Here is a 19,531-nt window from a genome sequence, read left to right on the forward strand (position 1 = left end):
TCTTCTCCCAATAAATATATCGCCATATGTACTGACCCTCTTTCATCCATACAGTCAATTACAACCATATCCACCGACCATCCAATAGTCCAAAACATTCACGACATCTACCAAACCCTGATTATTATTGATATAACAGTCTCTTTCATCTGCCTTCCATCGCACACTGGATTCACTGGAGAATTCTCCTGAAATCCCAGTTCAGCTTGCCAACGATCTAAAGACTAATTTCAAAAACATCATTCAAGAATCCTGCCCCTAAACTTTTTGAATAGGAGAGATGCTGTGTGAATGAGAAAACTCCACATCAACCACACAAAACTTACTCAATGCTATTTGATGAAGAAAATTATACAGTTTCTTAAAGCCACCAATCTGTATGAGAAAATATAAATAATTTACTTATTGTAATAGATTTTTTAACAGTCCTTATTTAACTTATGTATCATATGATTTTTTTATGTACCAGCGCTGTCGAGGCACTTTAAACTGTAATAAAAAAAGTATCTAACCTTACTAAAGTAGTACATGATTCAACTTTGTTTAAAATAATGTCTTTCTAGAAATCTCTGCTGTGAAAATAATCAAAGATTTTACATGAACTCTTGGTTTTCAAATAATAATGTTGATATTTTTTTGTAGAGATGTAATGTAATGTAATTTGAATAGCGTAATAGCCAATCTGTAAATCCATCACTGGGAATTTAGATAAAACGTGATTAGGGTGAAGGGTTTTCGACAAAGCTTGAATGTAAAGTTGATTTGCATATTTTTAACAGATTCCCGTTTTTTTACTGCTTTTAGTAGGTTTTTGGCTCGCGATTAATTTATCGAACGTACAAGACAAAACGGATTCACAAACCACTTATTTTATAGACGTTCGACGCGGATGACCCAAGGGTAATTAAATTTTCTAATTAAAGTTTAGAGCTAGAGGGATCTAATAGCATAATTGGATATAAAGTTGGCAAATTTCACACAAAACTTCAATCCAATATATGTACTCAGTGTTCAGTTCATTCTGATGATTCATCGACGTGTTTCTGTATCTTACTAAGTGTTATTGGTTTCTAAGCTTTCAAAATACGTCACATTGCGAATCTATTGATACAATGCCTTCAGTACCAAATAATTTGAATTTTTATCAATAAAGCTTAATTTGCCCCCTAGCCCCCTTCAAAGTGATAAGACATTTACTAAATATTTCCGTCGATAAAATAAACCAAATAAAAAATGAAGCTCATGATAAGCTCCTTCTATTCTTTTGGCTGCTATGACTCAAAAATCTGGGCAGCATCAGTTTAATTTCAGCCTGATAATAGCTGCAAAAATTAGAAAAGCGTATAGAAGAGGCCTTAAAAAGGACATTGAACCTTTACAGCGACTAGCTGCCGAACAAGTCTATTATAAAGTATCTGATTATTTCGTAGTCCTACAACACTGTGAATTATAAACGGTAAAACATATTTTGCCCCCCGATTATACAAAATAGAAAAATTAAACGATATACCAACCTGCAGTCCCCTCGTTTTTTGGTTCTAGAAAATCGAAAAGTCATCCGATTCCGATGATTTTTTTAAATTTTCGTTTTTACGGTGGATTTATGAAAAAAATATGGGAAATATCTCACCTGGAGATTTCATATGACTTTAAATGTGATCATAAACGCACTTCGCATATAATCGTTCATAACTTTTTTACAAAGCATCAAACGCAGTTCATATATTTTTTTTGTTAATCAAAAAAACGAACATTTTTGGAAAAAAAATCGAAAAATGTTTGCTTATTCACTTTTTTATCTCTAACAGTGAACCTTAGTAAAATACCATTTTTTTAATGGTGAAAATTTTCAATTTTTCAAAGTTAACTTTTAATATTGTACACTTGATCACAATAAGTGGTTTTAAGAATGTTTTGTTCTTATAACTTAAATGATTAATTAATAAAAAAGGTCCAAACGATTATATGTGAGAAAAGGTCAATATTAAGAGAAATTGTTATTATTTTTAATAAAATATAATATAATATAACACAAATATATAATATTATAAAAAAATATAAGAACTTCATTTTGTTATTTGGAAAAAAGTTATCAACAATTATACGTGAATTAGTGCATTTTCATGAACATTTAAAACCCTGAAACCAGTAAAAGTTTTTATAACGAACATTTTAAAAAAAATCGGATGATTTTTCGATTTCCTAGTGCCAAAAAACGATGGGGGTCGCGAAAGTATAAAATTACCCAACCCTTAATTTATTTCACACCAAGACTTTTTCAAGTTTTATGAAATAAAATTATAACTTAAAATTCTTGTTTTTTTTTTTAAAATATCTTTTATTCTTAATTTGTTTTAAAACTAATAGCTGCGGAGAAAAAAACAAACACCATCATTTATAATGTTCTTACCACCTCTAGCCAAATCATGGAAAATAAAAACTCAATTTTAGGGTGATAAATCAGAAAGGGGTGGGCTGAGGAAAGGTTATAGGAAAGACTCATCTCGATTTCATACGAGCAATCACCTGAATTTTGTCGCACGAATTCAGAAACACCCTGTATATAAATTATTTATTTGAATGTATACGAAAATTTGTATAATGATAATCTGCGTTAGAACGAAACGGTTTAAACCTATTACAGTATATTTCTAACGAGTAAAAAGATTTGCAATACTATCACAATATGTAGACGAATCTATGCTTTAAATATGTAGAAATAAATTATTTATCCACTATTAAATAATATTCTATCTATTTACAATAGTCCTAGTTATTAAAATCAAATTATAGCTATAATACTTATAACTAATCGTTACATTTCACAATATTTTTGGTTATACTCCTTTTGACGTTCAAATCGTCGGTTTCGAATCTTTGCTATCCTGAATACTACTACTAATAGTGTTAATATTCACTACGTGATTGTTGTGTTGCATATCTACTTCTTTTTGATTAACTTTTATAGTGTCATTTAAATTATACGCGTTTAGGTTCATTTTCTTCAGTTTCTTTTTCATGAAAATGATTCTTAAATAGTAACATGGAAAAACTGCGCATTCACCGCCAGGTTCTTCGGCATCTATGTAAACTCCACGAACCAATAAGGAATTGGAACAACGACAGAGAAACAGTACGATCAGACTAACCCAATGGGTTATCCAACCACTCAGCTCTAAATTATCTGGAATAAAAAGTCTTATTAGTTGTTTGTAAATGTATGAATCGATTAAATTTCATATAAAACTAACACTGTCAAATACATTAGTTTTAATACTCATACAATGATTAAACTTTTCGTTATTGGGTAAATACGGAGAAAAAAAGATGTCCACAGTAAAAAATAAATAAATAAACCGAAAATAGTCACATAAACATTATTTAGAAAGTGCTTCGTTTCGTGAACAGATTCACTGCTTTTAAAAGTGGTCGTATGACCATGAATTAACCTCAATATTCAGATGATCAACTGAGACGTGATTTCCTAGAAAGTGGTGCTACCATGTTCAATCGCAGTCACTAAGCACTCACACAAAAAATCATTTGGAGGAGACCTGATCGTGATGACGAGAAAGCATTTCAAATTTTAGTGCGTCGGCATGACAGTACCGGGTACGTTATATTTTGTATGGTAGGTTACATATGAAAAGTTACCTTCAATATGGCTGTCGCTATCGCTTAATGCTGATGAAAATCTCGCTTGGATGTTTGGATATACTATAAGTCATTATACACAAGAAACAAAAATAAAATGGAATCCAAGAAACTTACTATCAAGAAAGCAAAAACGATAACTGGCCATTATTATGTTGATTTTTTGATACGTTTTGATGCCAAACTCAAGGTCACTAGATTATTTTGTTTTGGAGATCATTTGAAAATATAAACAGAAAAAGAACCGTTTACAAACAAAATATTACATGTTCGATAATATCGTTGTATTTTTGTAAAAATGGGTGGTTGAGAAATTATTATATATTGTACGAGGGTTCTGCACGAGTAATATCGAATGGGGAGTCGAGATCTGATTGTCTATCAGAAAAGTATAACGAATATGTTCAATTGGACGCTAGGATGACGTGTGATGATTGAATGAATAGTGGCATTCCTAATAGGTAAGACTATATTCGAAACATCTTGTACGCTACTGATAAATTTTTATATCGGATAGCTACATTTTCTAATTTACAACATTTTTTTCTTAATAATTATAATTTCTAACCTTAAGTGTTATATTAAATGAACTGCGGTTATTTATTATTATAAATCGAAACGACAATTTGAATTGATTTAATTTGAAAAATGATTTACAATAAATATGAGATCGCAATGTGAAATAAGAAAAACTAACTACAAGGGTAGATGAACTTTTTCCAGCTGTGGTAAAAAAAACAAAGGTAAAAATAAATTACTAAAATTATTGAATAAGATTATGATTAAATACGATTATTTTGAAGTTTTATTGACCTGTTTATCTCGGTAAGTGGATCAATCAGTCATAGGTATTTAAATAGTTTGACACTTCATGGTATTAAAAATAAAACAGAAGCTAATACAATGGATGACATCATGTTGATGTTTGATAAAAATCTATGTACTCGAATAGATGTGATAATTATCAGAAATTGAAGCTGTCCAATCAATTGAAGATATGAGTATTGAAGAGAAAAGACAAGTAAAAATTGATAAGATGGAATCGACATTCATCTCTTATCCATGTCTTGAGAGTTGATAATATTTTTTCCATGTAAAAAGCAAGCACAAGAGGGCAAATCCTATTACACTCGAGCCGTTTGTATGGTGCCTGCACTTTTGCAAAGAAAGGAGTTCTGATAAATTCACGCTCTTTGCCTCTGTCGAATAGGTCTTGTAAATACTGCTCTAGGTGGGATTATGTTAGATAGCTCGGAAAGCATCTGCTGTGGTAGTATCAGTGAACTAAAGTCAGATAAGCGACATCTCTTCTATGCTTTAAGCTGTACAAGTTTTTGGTCAGCTCTGGATCGCCTATAAGTCGAATTGGTCTCTTCTGTATTGAGTCGAGAATCTTCAGGACATGTTTACGAGCTGAGCTCCAAATGTGCAAGCTATACTCCAAAGGTGGAGAAATTTGGGACTTGTAGTGGATTAGAAGTTGTTGTCCAAGCTGTTGTGAATTTCCCAACGTCAACCTAACCCCAACAAGTGAATTTGCCGTGATGATGATATTCATGTCTAGACCATACCAAATTCTGAGCAGTAGTGCCAGCGCAATTTGTAAAAATATACAGCTTATTATTTAAATGGTTTATGCAAATCGTTTTATCAATTTTTGCTTCATTATAATTAGATTTAAAGCAAAATATGTTGCGAACATTTGATTTACAATTCCCCAATCTTCATACTACTTTCAAAGGCTGACAACATTATATAAATGCGGTATCATCTAGGATCGATGTAGTCCGTTTCAAAATCAGTTACAACAAAATAAAAATAAAAGGAATTATTCAAGGTACTTACCTGGTAAAAAATATATATTAAGAAGGTTCCAAATTCCTCGCCAAACATTAACAGTACCGAATAAAGCGAATAAAATGAATATATCTGCCACTAGTAATCTTGAAACACCAGTTAATCTTTCACATAAATATTTCATAGCTGGTTGTAATAAAAATGCTATCCCAACTGAAAAGTATCCCAGCACCTGCAATAATTTTTCTATTAGTGAAAAATTAGAAAATGTAGTTATAGAAGAAGCAGTTGAAGATTTTCGTAAGGATATAGAATCGCACATGGCTGAATCAGACGAATAGGGTGGATGTACTTAGTTTGTTTGCTCCAAAATACGCATTATGATTTCATTTTGACGTATATATTGGTATGATAATTGAATATTGAATGATGAATATAATTCAATTGCTAAGAAAAGTCATCACTTGTAAATATTCTCTATGTCTTATTTCTTTGTAGATCTAAAACTTTTCAAATAAGCCTCGTTTATGCTTTCAATAAAACTTGGCCGAAAGACTTGTAAAGTAAAATAATTAAGACTATTTACAGTGTCTATTACCTAAATTTCAAATTGACGAAATTGTCCTGTATATAACTTAAAAAAAGTAATTTTCAAATTTATTATAATCATATTATTAGTGAAACGAGTTCATAATCAGAAAATTAGAAAAACATAGGCGTTGTTTACATTTTTATTATGTTAATAACACAAATTACCCTCCATTTTTTCAGTTCAGTTGATACAATTCATAACATTTTAACGTAGGCAGAACAGGGACTTATATTGTTTATATGTATTTTTGAGATGATTAACACAATTGAAGAAACGTTCGACAAAATGAACAAATCTCAAATGAATCCCGAATTTTACTCTACCATTTACGGAATAACTAACTCGTCCTTGTGAAATTTTTATAAATACTAGTAAACAAAAAAGAAAGATACGCTCAATATTTTTGTTGCAGCGACAACAAACATGGCAAAATTTCCCTCTCCAGATTGGGTTGAAAACAACAACCTTTAGGTACAGAACCCATGAGACAACATATGACACACTTATGGATCTTTTTTCTGTCTTACCAATTGTTCAACTTGAACAGGCGCGAAATTCTACTGGTAACCGGACACTGTCATCTAAGACGGCAATTCCATACATCGCGGAATCACACTGGTGCATGAAAGTTAAAGAAATTGCAGACCACGTCCTTGATAAGTACTCAAAAAACATGCGAGGTTCAAACACACGGATAAGCCTTGACAATAAAAGGTTCAAGCCAAGGTGCTTGATTAGCCTTTCAAAGGATATCAACCTTTGGTAGTTATAAGTGGAACACGACGAGCAATGGTTCTTAACTATGAACTAAGAAGACAACAAACAAAGTATGCTAGAATTCAAGAACAGAAGTATAGAAGACAAGATAAGAGGATGGACCTAGAATTACCTGGCCCAACAGAGAGAACATAAAAATTTTGGGAAAAAATTCCTTTATTTGTTAACGTAATCTCCTTTTAGCTCCATACAATTTTCCCAGCGATGTTCAATAAGTTCGATACCCTTTTTTAAAATAAGAAACGTCAAGCTCCTCAAAATAGCCATAAACTGCTGACATCACCTCTTCATTGCTGGAAAATCTTCGACCACCTAGTCATTTTTTCATGCATGAGAAAATAATCCGGGGCTAAATCTAACGAATATGATGCATGAGGAAGAAATTCGCACTTTAATGCAATAATTTTATCACTTGTAAACGGATGTGCGAACTGATGCATTGTCTTGATGAAACAACACTTTCTTCTTAGCAAAATGTAGCGGTTTTTGCTCGATTTCTTAGCTCAATCGTTGCAATAGCGTTGATACTCGCCGTCGATAGTTTTCCCTTTTTTAATATAGTCAATGAAAATTATACCACGCGCATCCCAAAAAACCGACACCATGACCTGGCCTGCGGATGGAACGGTCTTTAGCCACGTTTTCTCCTTGGTTATGGAACGGCTTTATTTCTGTGACAGATTACCAAACACCCGATCCTAACATCTTCACGACGTTGTTTTTGTCTTATGTCCACATTTTCAATTAATATGCGATGTACCGCACTTTTTGAAATGTCTACTATCTCTCGCACTTTCAGTCGTATGGACTCGATTAAACTCTGCTACTCAATATTTTACTGTAAATAATGAAGGAGCAGTCTCACCCAGCTTAGAATCTAATTAATCTTCTATATTGGTTGGACTAATGCCTTTCAAATAAAATTATTATACCACATAACGATGACCAATTTTTCCATGTTTACAAATTCACTTAAAAGTTCACTATTGATGACTGTCAAACGAATACTAAGCAACGTGACGTCTTCAAACTTGAAATATATGCTGTATAGATTGTGTACTTTCTAATACAGTGGCTTTTTCGAACAACTACCTCCATCTATAGGTGTCAGGTCATGTACTTATGGGACTATCCTCGTATGTATCTGCAGCTTAATGGATCTCAAGGTGAGAATAAAACATCTAGGTACTAAAACTATTTTAAAAGTTGATCTACGAACAAATAAATGATGAAACAAAATAAGTTTTTCAGTACTCTATTATGACATAGTAATTTACAAAAACTTTGTTTTATAACAGGTCTGAAGATATATCTCTCTCTTTAGTTTTAGCTTGTTAATAGCAGTTACATATTTCTTGTGTAAGTTAGTTCTAAAATAAACAATGTTCTTACCAAACTGCTCCAGTTTGAAAATAGGTAATCATCTGGAAAAAGAAATACGTCTACCAGTAACCAAACTCCTCTCCATACAAATACAACTAAAGTTCCCACTATCACAATGGAAAATAGACAGTCTAATATATACAATGAGGTTCTCTCTCCCATCTGAAACAAATATTGTTCGTAAATATAACTTTTTATAAAAATTCATGTAATCTATTATTTGTCATTAAAACTACTGACAACAATTATAATATTTGTAGGAATATGAACGACCTTTGATTGTAATAAATTCTATGTGAACAAGTTCGATGAAAAGATTGTTTATAATGTTGTTTTATTGATAGTATCTTCTTGATTTTATATTTTTTTACAATTGACAACGTTTTAATAGAACTGTAACAAATACCATTCCAGTTTTATTATTCGGCCTCTTCCCATATCTTCGAGTTTTGACAAAAGATTAATTTTTCAACCGAAAATTGATTTCGAAGCGAAAAAAAAATTTTATTTTGCAACATAATCATCTCCACACTTTAAAAACTGCAATAGGTGTATATTTAGATTAAAATCAAATACCAGGAGAAAGTTCTAGTCTAGTCCGATACAATTTTGAGACGAAATTATAGCCATGCAGTTCGATAGTCGAGCAGCCATAGCAGCGATCAATTCATGTATAATAAAGACGAACTTGGTCATGAATGTCTAGAAACACTATATGGATCAAGCAAACAAAACAATGTTCTCCTAATATAAAGGAGAAATAAAAAGCAAATAACCCAAAGCAACAAACTAAATCCTTTTCTTTTTCATTCGGTTCACGGAACGTAACTATTATATATATAATATTTTTAGTTCACAGTATGTCAATCGAAATAGAAAATTTGTCGCCCGCTTGAGCCTACTCAGCTTGCTGGTAAATCCATCACTAGATGGATGAACCAAGTACCAAGCTTACCAAGTTGTGGAAGCTTCGGTTACAAAAGTGTACTGATGGAAGTGATTATTTCAAACATAAATAAAATCATTTTCCAAAACTGTTTACTTGTATCTCAAAATATATATCGTCATATATGTATATATAATCGCCAAAAGCTTAATACAATTTTTGTTATTACATTATTGAAAAATTAAATCAAATTCAATGCGTTTGTTCGCCCTTACAAATCCCGATGACATTATTTTCATTAGCACGTGGTTATTATTAACTTAATTGACATGTTTATTAACATCATCCGCTGTTATTCATCAGGAATAAAATCTCGTTAATTTCAGTTAGATTCAATAGTGGAAACAACATTTTTTTACTTAATGATGTATTTTTATATATAGAGTGAATTTTATGTATGGAATGCCTCAATTCAACTCGGAAACGGCTTGTACTATTTTTATAAATTTTTGTGATACGTCCGGAATTATGGTGGTATTTATATTGTTTTTCGATCTTTCCCTTTTCTAGAAAAATGATGAGCTTTGTTATTTCTAATGGATCACCTAGTATAATTTTCGCTTTTCGAAATCCTTAAAAATACTTATTATTTTTCATATAATATTCTCTATATCTAAATGCCATAATTTCGGAATAATAGCTAATAAAATACTACAAATTTTACGTTTCAATAAATTATTATTGTTGAAGTTTATTGAAAGTCACAATGGGTCGTTTATCTGAAAAAGAATCGAGAAGAAACGTGTAATATCTTTAATAATTTATATCCTAACCGAAATCTACTGTCAGTAAATTAGTAAAACAGTTTAACGAAACCGGTTCAGTAAAATATTTATCCAAATCAGGGAGGAGAAAAATTGCATCAACTGAAAACAAATCTTTAGATGTTTGTGCCCTGTTAGGAGAAGATCCACACTTGAGTACTAGACAAATATCCAGGGAACTTGATATTTCACAACCTTAATGAAAATTTTACGTGATAATAAATTCTATCCATACAAAGTAACGTTGGTTCAAGAGTTGTCGGATAATGATTTTGATAGACATGAAGAGTTTGCAGACCTAAGGGAAAAATGTTAAAATCAAACCAATCAAAATTTTTTAAGCAATGTTGGAAACGTAAATAGGCATAATTGTAGATACTGGTCACGTAACAATCCTCATTGGATGCGAGAATCCCACACCCAATAGCCCTGAATGTATGGGTAACATAAATGGTTCGGCGTATTTAGATTTATTGGAAAATAGTATTATATCTGAGTTGGCTTGGATAATTCAAAATCCAAGTATTTTCAATTACATTAAAAAAACTCCATTATTAGAAATTTTCAGATAATTACAATATTTGGCTACAACAAGATGGTGCCCCACCTCACTATGCGTGTATGGTGAGACAATAACTAAATAATTGGTTTCCGTGAAGATGGATTGGTAGACGTAGTTTAAAAGTTAGGATTACCTCAGAGATAAGAATAATTGAGCAGTCAGGGATGTTGCAAAGTGATTGCAAAGTTTTAAGACATTTTGAGCAACATTTTGAGCATCTGCTGCAATTGTCTTCACTGTACTTTTTCTAAAAATTCGTAATTTTTCTACTTCACGAATGTGGATCTACTTCTAACATGACACAAATATTCGAAGATTTGTCTTCAGTTGTTGTAGGTTTTCTGCGCCATGATTTGGATAAATATTTTACTCCACCAGTTTCGTTAAACTTTTTACTAACATACTGACACTAAACCTTGTTACGAGATTTGTATTAGCATATCAATTATTAAAGAATATTCAAATTAAACGAGTTTATTAAATCGTAGCCATCTAAATGTACAATATTTATCATAACTTTGGTGGAGATACTGTAAATGTAGCTATAACTCACTTTATTATTTTTCCGGAAAAAGGAAAGATCTGACAACAGTGTAGATATCACCATAATACCGGCCGTGTCACGGAAATTTCTAAAAATCGTACAAGTCGTTTTTGGGATAATTGAGGCGTTCCATCCATAAAACTCACTCTATTTATCAACATTCAGCGTGTCGTAATGTTCCACAATATTATTTCCGATTGATAATATGTTATGAACATATTGAGCAACTTATTGGGAAAATATTTAATAGCTAACTTTATCACAAGATTCAAATATTTTCATAGAAAATGCCGTTAGATTTATAAATTAATTGTGAAATAGAGGATTATGCATAAAGGACTATAAAACCAAAAATTCTTTCATTTGGGATAATTTCAAAAAAAAAAATGTGTACAGTACATATTTTCAGAATACGAGGCTTGAGGAGACTTGAATCATTTCAATAAAAATATGGAGAAAATCCCATAAAAATGGTAAAATAATCTTGATCACAGTTTTCGAACTGCACCAGTATATCGAATGGGTAACATTTTTTTCCCCAAATTCGGGAAACTTTTTTGATATTTGTGTGAAGTTTGAGCGTCAAATTTCATGTTTGTCATCAATTTTTCTACGTTTCAAAAAGTTTTTATGGCGATATTGATGTTGGAAATTCAATGCGACAGTTTTTTACATTTATTCCCATAGAATGGTTTTACGAGATCTCAAAAAGTTTTGGGTAAAAACACGCTGGTCTATACTTCGAATATTGAGACTTTTTTGTTGTATGATTCTCATTTAATAAATAAATTGAATATTATTCATGTGGCAACCTCTATATTTTCCAAAAAATCGTTAAGAAAATTCTAAAATCAAATCAGTTTAATTGAAAATGCTAATTTTGTCATCAAATACGAGAAGAAACGAAATTTCAGGTTAATCAATATTAGTAAAATTCTGATTAGAAAATTCCTTCTGAACAGAAACCAAAAAAAGTAGATGGTAAAATCATCAAGATTATTATATAAAAAAAACAATTGATATTATTATTATTATCAATCATTGAGATGAAAGTTCTTATAGGATATTATAAATTGGTATCGGAGTTTCAACACTCACCGTTCTAAACATAGTGGCAACTTCAAAATATCCTTGAACATCATCACAAACAATAACGAATGGTGGAGCAATAACGTTTCTCAACCCCCTCATCGATAAAAGGGCCACAATTCCCACACCGGTAGTAGCACATATCGACATTACATCCGTTTTATAGGGAATATCCAGAAGCTCCCACGGACCCCTCCAGCCGTTAACACAAGTAAATCCAAAACATAGAGTATACAATCTGGACAGTACGTAATATAACACCCTGTTTTTATCCGGATGTAGTTTTTCTTCGAAAAATTTTTGAAAACAAGTAAAAACACCGTGTCCTATCAGTCCTATTATAACAGAAATTAGTCCACTTTGTGAGGGGGAGAAATCGACTAAGTAAATGTCCATTAATAACCACACACCCCTCCAGTAGCCAACCACGCAAGGGCATATAACGAATAAAGAGAACGACAAATCCAAAATAGTTAATATGTTGTAGTACGAAGTGTTGTACCCGTTAATGACTGTACCGGGTAACCCCGCGGTACTACCCCTCATTTTACCGAACCGACAAATCACATTTGTATACTAAACGTCTTCTAACGAGGACATTTCGATTTGGCGATTTTTTTACACTAACTTATCAACAATATTCGTTCTAAGGTCGCCCTAAGTTAGAACGTTAGTGGGGGAGTAACACGTGATGTCAACATTAAATGGGCTCTTCTGTATTACTAGGAAGTATTTTTTGTATTTGACGATTCGTTTTGTTAAAATTTAATGTAAAATTCATGAATGGTCATTGATGTGTATTATATACAGATAAACTACTAGCAATTACAGTTAACAATGCATTAAATGGTTAATAACAACCACAGAGGAAATCGCTTATGACCAAATTGTTTAATTTTCTTGGATTGCTAGTTGAATTCGTCCTCATTTTAAAGTTTTAGCTTAGGCGCAATTTTGCCAGATAAATTGTTTTCGGAATCGCTCCATAGAACCACAAAATTACGGATATTATAGCGAATAATCATTAAATAAACAATCATTTATTATTTGATTCAATTTAAAAAAAAAACTTCTGTAATGATAAAATGAGTTTGGAACATAATTAACATAATTAAGAACTTCACTAAAAAATGGGCTATAAAAAGCTTTTTTTTAAAGCCCTTCTCTGTTTCTTCTCACTCAATGCTCTTGCTCTTCAGCTCTATTGTCTCAAAGACATATAAAACTCACACTACAAAAATAACATTTCGTGATTCTAACCAAATAGTAGGTGTTCCAAATTTAAAAACACTTCTACCACTTCTCCATACCTTAGACAAATACAATTGGGACACCAAGACTTCTCATTTCACCCAAAATACTCAAAATAGGTAAGTTTCACCAGCCCTTATACAACTTTTCTACAATCTTTGATTACGAGGATGTATTGATATCTAGTTAGCCTAGACCAGTTCCACGCATAAACAAAGTATTGCGTAACCATAGCAACGAACAATAATTTATTAGAAGTGTAAGTGTATAGTTTGACGTCAAAAAAGTGAACCAGAGTTACGCAATAAATTGAAAGAAAAAAAATGTCCACCGAAATTGTGAAAATCGAAAAATTGGAGTATCGAGCCATCATCAAGTATCTGTATTTAAAAGGATTAAGAGGTAAGCATATGTACGAAGATATGCTTAATACCCTTGGTGATCAATATCCTTCGTATGCGACCTTGAAAAATTGGACTGCAAGCTTCAAAAGAGGTAAATTTTCCATTTAAGATGATGACCGATCGGGAAGGCCAGTTTTTGTATCAGTCCCCGTAAATATCGATGCAGTTCATGACATGATTTTATCAAAACGTCGAATTGGGCTAAAACGGATATTTGAAGCACTGATTATTTCATACGAACGCGTTCATCATATAGTTCACGTCAATTTGGACATGAGAAAAATTGCTGCAAAGTGGATCCCCGAATGTTGGAATGTTGACCAAAAGAATACGAGGGTAGAAGCATCGCGTTCGATCTGTGCTCGATTTGAAAACGATGTAGACTTCTTAAACCGAATTGTTACTATGGATGAGACTTGGGTACATTCCTACAATTCAGAAACAAAGCAACAAACGATGGAATGGCGACACTCTGATTCTCCAAGACCTAATAAGTGGATAAGGGTAGAACAATAACTAGAGATTAATATTCGACATTACTGACCACTCCGAGAAAAACGTAAAAGAGAAAATGCGCGGAAAACTCTCCAAAGGTGTTTTTGCAGGACAATGCCCTATCACACAAATCTCATATTGCCATGGAAAAAATTCGTGATTTAGGTTTTGGATTACTAGAACACCCCCCTTATTCACCACATTTGGCCCCGTCCGACTATCATCTCTCTCCTCAACTGAAAAAAGCTGAAAAGGTTGTAAATTTTCTTCCAGCGAGGAAGTAATAAAAGGAGGTCTGGTTTGCAGAGCAAGAAGAAACATTTTTTTTGAAAGGTCTAGAGACGTTACGAAGTTCGTTGTAATAAATATATTCAATTAAGAGGAGAATATGTTGAGTAATAAAATATTTTGACATTGAAATTTTGTTTGGTTCTATAGTAGCCTAAGAATTTTTCAATATATCCTCGTACATATTATTTGCTGGATCTTTTTGTGCTTTGAAAACAAAGTAACTCGAGCTGTTGAAAAAATGTTGACGAAAAGTGAAATGTTGTAAACTAATGTTATACTTTTTTTTAACCTTGAGGGTGTAAGAAGTAAGCTACGATGTAGTATCACTTCTCCAAATTGTTCTCCATTATTTTCAATACATTACTTTCCGTCTTATACTATTCAAAGCTTTTTTCTACCGCTATCTTAACTTCCTCATTTCATGTTTTTTTGTAAGGCTCCTGAATCGTCACAAAAGTGTTTAGATCGCTTTGTTGCTCAGGCTTTAATATTACATGGTTTTGTTATCGTACAAAGGTAGGAGGAATTTTAAACCTGTGGGATCCCTAATCTTCATACATGGACACGGATCAGAACAACGTGATCGTTGGTAAGTTTTCAAAATGTAAATCTTCTGCAAATTTCTGAATCTCATAGTAATTAATATCATTTTTATGAACATGGGACCTCCGTGCTTTCCAAATTGTAAAACAAAAAAACCGACTATTCGATTATAGGTATTTCAGCAGTTGAGGTTGATATTATCATTTTGTGGGAAAGTCTAATTTTGTTGACGAGGTTCCTCCATCTCCATCTGTTATTCTCTATATCCGGAGCCCATTTCCATGTTAAATTCTTCTATATGACCCTGTCCCTTTTCCTTTTGCCTATTTTATTATAATTTAATGCTTGCCTGGTTATGTTCTTCGCAACTCTCCGTAGTGTATGACCTATCCCTTTCCATTTTCACTTCATAATTGTTACGTCTATTTTCTCTCCTTCAGTTTTGATCCAAAGACGTTTATTACTTATCCTGTTTGGCTAAAAATTTTTGCATTTAACTAGTGGGCATTAGTTAATGAACTATTGAATTCTCCGGAATTATTATATATCCAAGGTTTGGTCCAAATAACAAAACTGATTATATATTGAACTGAAATAGTTTTGTTGTTCTTGAGATATTTGTTGAAGACCATATCATATACAGTGACTTAGAAGGGTTTTGCTCCGGGCCTATTCTTCTTTAGATGTCATTTTTAGTAAATCCTTTTGTACTTTGTACAAACTTACTCGACTCAATCTATTCTTTCTACATAGATGGCACTTTTTATATAGGTTTTACTTTGTTTTTTTGCTATTTATATTAGTCCTACTGGTATTGGACTATTATGTCGCCATATCATCCACGAATTCAATGTCGTCCAATTTTTCAAATAAGATCCAGTTGATTTATGACCTTTTATCCTCTTTTTTCTTCATTACTCAATGTATTAAAATGTTAAACGAAGTTGGCGACATAATAAATCTCCGCGTACAAGACGAGAAATGAGCTAAAATTCAGAGGAGAGTTAACGAACTATCTAATACGCAAGTCAAACCAAACAGTACATGTTCAAGTATCGGAATGATCAGGAATCGATTCTCGAATGGTCCATGTTGGGAAACTGGTTCAATAAATCGGTACTAGTTTGTTGGAATGCGTGTTTCTTCCAGAAATCAACATAATAAGAAAATTGGTTAGCTCTAACATCTTCAAGTTGAGAATAGCACTTCACTTAAGCAAGCAGATAAATTAAAACTAATGATTATTTAAATACTTTATTCAACAATTATTTGTAAGGGACAAAATTCTGCTTTTGGGGATTCCCTTTGCGGTATTCCGGGAATAAAGCCATATCTGGGTAAACTTTTAACTGTAAATTCATGGATTCGTCTGTATAAGGCTCATATGGATTCTTTGAATACCTATCATTATCTGTCATTGGAGCAATGTTTATGTTGACCAATAAAGGTTTCCGCACTGTAGCTACAATATCTCCAGATTCTGGTCTTGCTTGATTGTCAACATTTGGAACATACCGATCAAATGCAGGATTTAAATTAGGATAGTTGATGAATTGTGATTGGTAGCCATTTTTCATCAACTTAGGTACTCTCGTAACTGTTTCCCTATCAGAATTATTTATGTAATATTGATGTATCGGTATGGGAAGTTTGTTAAATTTTTGAAAGTCCTTCCAAGCAGGTGGCGAAAATCTAACATGGTCATTAGCTAACAGATTAACTTCGCTGATATCACGTGGTTTGAAAGAATAAAGTTGACCAGGTGAAGCATAGGAAACGAAATTTGTACTGGCAGACTTCGATTCTTCTTCACCAATTAAATAGCTGATTCCATTCTCGGGTTTCGTAGGTTTGTTCGGTAAGTAAGATATTATTTCTTTGATATTTCTCGGATATTGATGCTGTTTATAATAATTTATTCGGGGGGATATTTGTCTACTTTTCTTCGTGGTAGGAGGGGAAGTTGGTGTAACCGTGGTGAACTCTTGAGGTGGTGCTCCTACTACGTTCACTTCAAACGGTCTTCCAGGTTCTTTTATCGATTCTACGATAACAGTTTGTGCATCTGTTGTTGAAACATCGAATGGTTCACTCAAAAATAATAGTATATATGCAACCTACAATATAAGAAAATAGTTATCCAGAAATGGGTGAATTTGCTTTTATCTTTGATATTCGAGCAGATTTCTTCACGAAACATTGAAAGGATGTAAAGAAGTATAAGCCACCGAAAGAAAAATTTGGGTATGATCTAGTTGTAGTAGTCACTCATTAATATACAGCTTACTAAGTTTATTTATATTATAACTGTGTCCAGTTATAAGGTAGAATTTTAGAAAGGTCCTTTCCAGATTTATCACCTTTAGTAGACATTAACTTTCCTAAATATAGCAAGCTTGTTAAAGTATGAAAATAACGTTGATGTGCTATGCAGAATCTGCACATGGACTCCTTCTGTCGAAGGTATCTATTTGAGACGTCTATTAAGCTCATAATTCCTTGTTTTTCAGGTCAAAATAAGTTTCGATCTGCTTCTGATACAAGTTCACTGGTACTGCCTTCAATTTTGGCGATTGATCTGATATGAACTGATTCGATAGTAACCGATTAATACTTTACTAATTTTTCAGATGTCGCAATTATTGTTTTGAGCTTACCATTCTCTTCTCTTGATACCCAGTATGCTTAGAACGTATACATAGTCTCATAATAGCTTGAAATTAAGGCCGTATTCTATTGAGACTAATGTCCGGCTATATAAGACAACCATGAAAGACCTTGTCAATTGATACACATTGGGATCTACTTTTGGCTCACTTACTTTGCAAATATTCATATTTTTAAGCAGGTTGACAAACAAACAAATCAATTGAAGCTATATTTTCATCCATTGAGTGAGAATCATGAGTCGGAGTCGTCTTTGATGTAATATGAATAATAATATTAATGAATTTATTGACGTTATAAGAAGATTATGTCAAAATTAAGCTTGACTTGCCAATAAAAAAAGCCAAAATATATGAATGTGGGCTGTACTGACCTAAATTAAATGCGGACTTTAACCTCTACAGAATCGATTACCTACAGCGCTGACAGACTATTTGCAAAGATAAAAGAACGATGTATCTTTTATTGTTTTTTCATTTCCTTCACACAGAAAGCTATCCCTTGTTTTATTGCCACTACTGCTGCTCTTGTGCCTTTCAATGTCGTTGAATCGGCCACAGAGTAAGTTGATTGAATCTGGTATATCTATATTTGATTTGTCATTGAAGCTGTATCTTGTGACAATTGCTTCCAAAGATTGTCCCATTGAAATGCCCGATTTCATATCCACGATTAGATTTGGCAATTTGAAGATATTTGTATTAATTATAACTTTTTCTTCTTCATATGATTGTTCCGTCTATTTTGTTGGTATTTTAAGACGTATTTTACTATATAAGTGCCCAAAAATACCGTCAACGAATTATTACACTTACACTGCATTTTGATTAGTATTTCTCATACCTTAGTGATTTGAAACAAGTCACGAGAAGTTTGAAAGCAATTTTAGTAAAATCGTATTTGCATGAAAACAAAGAAAAAAGTTAACAGATTTTCGAATGACCGATTAATAATGTATGGATGTTTGTCTTCATCTTTGCACCATTCCCAGGAAACGCTTGATGAAACCACAGGACTGAAGTGTAAAGAATAATAATGGTTTGTTGATAATGATTAAAGTTAAGTCAAATTGTAACTTTATTTCAGATGAATTCACGTGAATTTATTGAAGAAACATTAAAATATATTGAGAAATAATTCAAAATAACATATTAGGAACTATGAAGTTAAAAATGACACAATATATTTTTCCAAAATTATTTCATTAGATTCCAATCACATAAGGATTGAAGTGTTATCAAAGATAAGAGAAAAAATTGATGTAAATCTGCTCGAATATCAAATATTTTGAGACAAATACATACCGTTAAAATTAGAGCAGATCCAACAATAACACAAGCACAAACGATCAAAAGGCACTTCTTCTGGTTGACTGTTATGTCTTTATACAATCCCAAATCAGATGATCTTTGATTACGTTTCATTGTTGTTATTATTATATTTTAATGTGGAGTTTTGTCACAAACATTATAGCAAGTGAAAATGCGCTTCTGTTCTTGAAAATTTTTGTACCGTAAAATGGTACGGTGGTATTATTAATAATTGATAATTGTCGGAGATGTTTTAAATGATGTCGTGTGTTTTCATTTTTTACGCTTTCATAAATACAGAAATAAACTCAAAATTCTCGTAAAATACATTTAAAATATTCTCTAGAAAAAAATGTAAATAAGTTTTATAACGCAGTATTAGAATATGATAATAATAATATGATTAATCTCACTAGTTTACACGGTTTTGATACGTGGGAATTACAAAGAAAAATAAAAAAG

The 19,531-nt window shown here is 32.2% G+C and overlaps 2 protein-coding genes across 2 annotated transcripts; both read right to left on the reverse strand.

Annotated features, from left to right (window-relative positions):
• Window positions 1–1,903: 1,903 nt before the first annotated feature.
• Window positions 1,904–12,930, reverse strand: LOC130448495 (uncharacterized). Its single transcript, XM_056785919.1, has 4 exons — window positions 12,118–12,930; window positions 8,213–8,365; window positions 5,500–5,683; window positions 1,904–3,184 (listed from the first exon to the last, which is right to left on the reverse strand). Exons 1-4 carry the CDS (start codon window positions 12,652–12,654, stop codon window positions 2,856–2,858), a joined length of 1,203 nt encoding a protein of 400 aa, XP_056641897.1. The 5' UTR covers window positions 12,655–12,930; the 3' UTR covers window positions 1,904–2,855.
• A 3,284-nt stretch (window positions 12,931–16,214) lies between these two features.
• LOC130440706 (uncharacterized) lies at window positions 16,215–19,183 on the reverse strand. The gene is made up of 2 exons (XM_056774034.1): window positions 19,064–19,183; window positions 16,215–17,209 (listed from the first exon to the last, which is right to left on the reverse strand). Exons 1-2 carry the CDS (start codon window positions 19,181–19,183, stop codon window positions 16,358–16,360), a joined length of 972 nt encoding a protein of 323 aa, XP_056630012.1. The 3' UTR covers window positions 16,215–16,357.
• Window positions 19,184–19,531: the final 348 nt, after the last annotated feature.

This window comes from Diorhabda sublineata, chromosome 1 (assembly GCF_026230105.1).
Source record: "Diorhabda sublineata isolate icDioSubl1.1 chromosome 1, icDioSubl1.1, whole genome shotgun sequence".
In the NCBI taxonomy this organism is placed as follows: domain Eukaryota; kingdom Metazoa; phylum Arthropoda; class Insecta; order Coleoptera; family Chrysomelidae; genus Diorhabda; species Diorhabda sublineata.